A 6000-nucleotide genomic window follows, 5' to 3' on the forward strand; every position below is an offset into this window, starting at 1 on the left:
TATTTGATGTGTTAGAGAAACTCAGTGACATGTCTCCAAGTCGGAGTGAGCGGGTGCATGGGCGAGCTTTCATCTGCCTGGAGGGGATACGGAGGGACTGCTGTGGATCCGAGCTGAGCCCGCTCTCCTCTCGGGAGCACAGGTTTCCAGCCTTTGCAGCACTTCTGGGCTGAGATGCTGTTCAGCCTCCGCTGTAGAAGGTCGGTCATTTGGTGCCAGTTCCTCTTTATCTGCAGCAGCATGAAAGATGAGATGAAAGACTTCCCCCCCACCACTTATTCCATGGAAGCGGTTGATACATGTAATGACTGTAGAAATGTTGGAGAAGCATGAACCGGTGGGTGGGCGGTCGTCTAACGGGGAGCCGAACCGGGGGCATTGGTAGGAGAGTCGTGCTGCCGGCAGGGAGGGGATGTTCTCCAGGGGCTTCTCCGCAGCTCGGGTGCTGGAGGTGTGCAGGCTTTCAGAGCGTGGGCGTGGGAGAGAGTGTGTCATTAAGGAGATGAGATAAGTTTTCAGGAAAGTTGTGAAAGGCTAACTACAGCTTGCAGTGTATTGAACATAGGGAGAAAGGTGAAAGAGTATTCGTGCCAGAACTGAGCATCCTGTGGGATTTGTTCCTCTAGCAATATTGTTACAATCTCAGATTTATGTTTCTTTCAGATGTAGATAATTAATTAAAAAAAGAAAAAAAAAAGGAGTACTAATTAAAATAAATAATGGTCTCTAAAATAAGGAGTATTTCAGAGTACCTAAAAAAAAGTCTCCAAAGGACCTTTGTGCCAAATCAAAACTCTGAGTGTGTATGTTTGGGGGTGGTGGTGAAATGGAATAACCCACAAGAACTTAATGTTATTAGTTTAAATTTTTAGGGTTATGCCTCACCAACAGCTAGAAGGCTTTTTTTTCTATTTTCTAATTCATCAATTAAATTAATTTTGTGATTGTAAGACCTAGTCCTATCGTAATATTTGAAAGATAGTATACAAGAATCAGGCTCCAGAAGTCAGGAGATGTTTGAAGAAAAGCTTTTTTAGAGAATTGGATTTGAATCCTTGCAAGTGGGATCACTGGGGATTAGAAACCATGCTGATAAGGAGTATTTCAGTAACTGACATTCAAAATGGCTAAGGGCTACTCTTCAAAAGGAAAAAGCCGTACCAGCGACTCTTCCTTCATACTTGCTAATGCAACGCCTGTCTCATCTTGGGAAAATGTGCACACGTCTATTTTTGAGTGGCACAGCACGCAAAGAAAGGTCTTCCCTGAGCTTTGAACAGACAGCTCAATGAAATGCAAAGTCTGGTCCTGGATATTTCTGCAGGTAACTTCAGATAAGGCATAGACCTCTGCACTGGTTTTTGAGGTGGCAGAGTTTCAATATATGACCCAGTATACCACCTGTACGTATAGGATGTGCGCTTGCTGTAGCACAAAGCAGCTGGCTGCTGGCTGTCATTTAGAATGAACAGAACCAAGAGAAACATCCACTGCATGGAAAGCTTATAAATGCTGTCAGGTGTGCATGACAGAAGCAAATCTTCCCAGGAGTTGTTAGCTTGGGCAGTACTTAGGACCTATATAGGTTATTTAAAGCTTCCACAAATGTGTCCTTCTTAGTCTAAGCAAAAGGGGGAAAAAAAATTCAATACACCAGGGAATATAACTAAATTTATACTTGGTTTTAAAATTAGTTTACAGCTATCATGGGTGAGATTCAGCTCCAGATTGACACCTGCATTTCGGTATTGACGTGTAGTGTGCCTGCCCGTGAGCCAGGGCTGTGCCAGGCCCCCCGATAGTCAGAGGAGTTTGAGCTAATGCAGTTGGTGGAACGAGGGGAACAATTCATTTTACTTTGATGCAGAAACCTACTGGCTGGCTAGCTGAACAGCCACAAAGCACCTATGTGCTTTTGTCATTTCCTAAATCAAATCATGTACAGCAAGGAAATAATATATAAATGATTGAATTGTGTGGTGTCAACATTAAACATTCTTATAAAGTGCGAAGAAATGCAACAAAGTAGCTGATAAATAAGAAATACTACCTACCTTGAAAATTTTCAGACTACTGGTAAGATGGAAGTTTTATTTATTACACATTATTATATTACCTACTTGTTAGATATATCAACTTACTGTTATATGTTTTCATTACATGTTAAACTTTTTTTTGAAAATTAGTAAAAAGTAGGATGACTTTGTGCATCAGAGTTAAATTTGTAATAATCCATTCATTGATACAAACCATTACTGATACATTATTTGGCTATGCATAAAGAACCTGACAGTCTTCTCTTTTCTCAGTTACAGAACTTAAGTTAATTTTAAAACATAACAGTACAGTTCTCAAAGAACACAAAGTTCTTGGCCAATAAATTGATGAGTCAAATCCGTGTATGCATATTTATTAACTAACGAATTTACATATTGATATTTTGTCTTAATGTTTCCCTTAAATATATTTTGTCAGTAAAAAACCCAAACCAGCAATTTTTCAAAGATTAATAATTGATATGCTTTATGGTCTTTAATTAATCCTTTATTGCTTTCAGGTGCATAAATTTAATGAACAATGAAGTTAAATAAAAGTAGATGTATATATTTCATATTTACGTGTTTTTATTTTTTAAAGATATTTTGATTTTTTTTAATTTTTCCTATAAATTTTTCTCTTAAAATTAGCTAATGAGAGGAAAAGGCAACTTATCTCATTTTGCTTTAATTATCCATGCAATTTTTGGCATAGAACAGTTCGCCTGTCAGGATGCCCTGTGGTGTTACATCTCTGACATGTTTTTCTCATCACCTGCTTCCCCTGTACCTTTAAAATACGCCCTTTAAACACTTCCCTGCTCCTGATCTGACTCTTTTCTCTGAAATCTTTCGCATCTTGCTGAAGATACCTCGGATAATCCTCACGCGCCCTTCTACTTCCGATGAAGATACCGACCAGTTGCCCCCAGACCCGGATGACTTTGAGCCCGAGGAACCTGACAGCGCAGAAGGCCATGCCTATTCGGACTGCCTGAACAGTGCTTTTTATCCTCCTCAATAAAGTACTTTTCTGGAAAGAGTTCACGGCTGGATTTCTGTCCCATTGTTCGATTACATTTGATGTAGTACTTGAACCGCTATGCCTTATTTGTAGCAAAAACCATTACAGGGAGGATGGATTTGAGCTGGCGGAGGAGAACCCATGTTTGTATTTCTTTGCCTTGAACTTTCCTTCGGCCAGAACTTGTGCACTTGAAACAAAATGCGCTGGGTGAGGTTATGTGAATGTCACCACGTGTTTCAGTAGGCACTTGTAAGGGTGTCCGGCAGCAACCTAAACGCAATGGTGAAAAGAGCAGGTGATTTTTATTCAGAAGGTACTTTACCCACTTGGAACACACTGAAAACAATTGTACAGTTTGGTTTTTTTTTTTTTTTTAAATCTTGTGTCCATGTTTTGTCTATATAGGTCACCCTTTTGTCTACCCCCAGGTTCCTTTGAATTGTCCCTTTTAATGTTGTTTTCTATGAGAATAAAAAATCCTTTTCTGTCTTTTAGATAGTGCTGTTTTTTTTCACTGCAGAGAAATGTTATTTCCATTGGAATTCTGTGTCTCATTTTAGCATAATAAAGAATAGTTTCTCCAGGTATATCAGTAATGCAAACGTATATCAGATTTGAACAGGACCTGTAAGTTACATTTTATTACACCTAAATGCAGGAGGCATCTTATGCAACTATGCACCTGAGAGTGAAATGAGAAGCAATTTCTTACTCTTGTGGAACTGACTTTTATTTCTTCTCCTGACTTGCATATAAGCAGAACACCTTAAATTTGCTTTACTGCAATATGCCAGTATTTCATGTGTATATATATATATATATATATATATGATGTAAGGATTTAAGAGCAAATGTTCTTGTACAACAGTCTTCAATCCTTTAATTCTCTTCACTGCTATTCAGGTTTGTAATGCATTTTTGAGGTGCTTGAGAAGAACCTTTTGGGATTGATCTTTCTTTGGGGTTCCATGGTGCTGCCTTAACTCGGAGGTGGGGTCTGGTCCTGCTAGACTGGGCTGTCATGACTTTTCTTTCATGTGCATAAAGTGTGCATCGATTGTTTTTATGATGTGTATACAGTTGCTTTTCCTGTAAATATAATATAGCACAACTCAGTGACCTGGTAAATCCTCATCTTTTATTCACATTCTGAAAGATTTCTCAGGTGATCATTCATATATGATTTGAATGAATGCTGGTAGCTGGCTTTTCAGGAATTAGGAAGTTCCCAGGAGGGTATGGCTGTCACAGAGTTAGAACAATATCTCCTACTGATAAAAGGGATATTTTATTTTGAAAAAATAGGTTTGCAATAACACCATGATATCAAGATTTCTCTTGACTCTCAACTCCATCCACTGTAGCTTTTTCATTATCATGTACATCAGCATTTTAATTTAAGATAATTTATCAGCAGTGGGAATATTAAACTAATTTTCATTCATTTGCAAAATGAACATTACTTTAGAATCTGCTATAGCTTTAATAATATAGACTGTATTATGTGCATAAATATTGCAATTTGAATTAGCTTAAATGGTGTCGATAAATGAAATTATATTTAAAAATATTTGCTTCCCATCCCTTCCTCCAAAATAAACAGGGTTCTTCAACCATGACTTCATGTTTGATCAATGCATATTACAAAAATATCACCAAGCTCAGAACCCATAAATGCTTTGGCAATCCAGCTAGTAATGTAAGGTTTATTATTGCTTTATTATGTCTTACTAGACTGCAGAAAAAGTAAACTCATTCTGCTGTTATAAACCAGCCTTGGGCTGCAGAATACATTGTAGTTGAGAGTTGGTGAAGTAAAGTGGGAGTTCTGGTGAGAACTCTATTGTCAGTGTTTTTCCTCCTCATGCGCAGGTGTGTGTTTCAGATTCTTCATTACGTCTTGGAAGTCAAAATGTTTGCTATCAAAATTACGTGCTCTTAACCAAATGCTGTCAGCATTCAGATAACTTTTGAACACTTGGATCTTTATCTGTCCTTTTCAACTGAATTTGTTCTCAAGGCAAATTTCATATTGCAGTGTAGAGAATTAGTGGCTATCGACTTATGGTGGTAACATTCTTTATTGAAAAAAATGAACCCACATTGAGAAATGAACCCAAATAGTTTTGTAAATGGACATGCAACACTACAAAATATAAATATATCCATCAAAGCCTCTGCTACACATTTATTCAGGCTTCGCTTAAGCAAAAAAATACTGGGGCAGGTGATTATGTTTCACTTTTGTTCTGCAAAAGAGGGGCAGAGGTGGAGGTCGGATGCTGGTGTCCTTATCAGCACTGAGTAATGTCTGTTTTGAGGGTTGGTGTTTGAAAAGAGTGGGCAGAGACAGAAGGTGGAAAAGGTGCAATAGGAGTCGGTGTGTTAATGACAGCTGGTATCCTGCTGACCTGGGAGGTGCCTAGAAAAAGCCTACTGCCTGACTACGGAGCAGTCACGCATTTTCTGTGGGGAACTGGCTTCTCCTCGTTCCCAGCTGCCACATCAGTTAAAAGATAGCTAAGAAGGTATTTAATGCTTTCCTAATGTATTTTGTTAGCCACGTCCATCATTGTGGAGGAAGGCAAGGCAAACAGTACCACTGAATATGGGAGGGAAGATTTTTTTTGTGATGCATTGAAATATATTTTACAGCCTAGAATAATTTGGTTTGCTGGGACATAGCAGTAATATTCAGATGTCATGTGTATATAGCTGAAACAATGGATATCCAACAGAAGAGAGGTCAGTTGTTCCACTGCTGTCTGTACTCCTGGAGGACAGCAGATGTAGGACCTTGCCAGCACAAGGATACTCCACTTTAACACAATTGACTTAAAAGACCCGTGAAAGGAAGAAAGCACTTAGAGCTTCCATGGACGGCCATGTCAGAGAAGGCTCAGAGCTCTCGGAATCAATTTATTGCAATGTTGAAAT

The 6000-nt window shown here is 38.7% G+C and overlaps 1 protein-coding gene across 3 annotated transcripts in view; it reads left to right on the forward strand.

Annotated features, from left to right (window-relative positions):
- The window catches only part of LRRC1 (leucine rich repeat containing 1), a 105410-nt gene extending 101219 nt beyond the window's left edge, over positions 1-4191 (forward strand). For all 3 annotated transcript variants that reach the window (XM_052809237.1, XM_052809235.1, XM_052809236.1), the window contains one exon: positions 2905-4191. In XM_052809237.1, coding sequence (XP_052665197.1) covers positions 2905-3060 — 156 coding nt within the window. In that variant the 3' untranslated portion in view covers positions 3061-4191. The remainder of the gene's footprint in view (positions 1-2904) is intronic.
- The last annotated feature ends 1809 nt before the right edge of the window (positions 4192-6000 follow it).

The sequence above is a fragment of the Harpia harpyja genome, chromosome 15 (genome assembly GCF_026419915.1).
Source record: "Harpia harpyja isolate bHarHar1 chromosome 15, bHarHar1 primary haplotype, whole genome shotgun sequence".
Classification (NCBI taxonomy): domain Eukaryota; kingdom Metazoa; phylum Chordata; class Aves; order Accipitriformes; family Accipitridae; genus Harpia; species Harpia harpyja.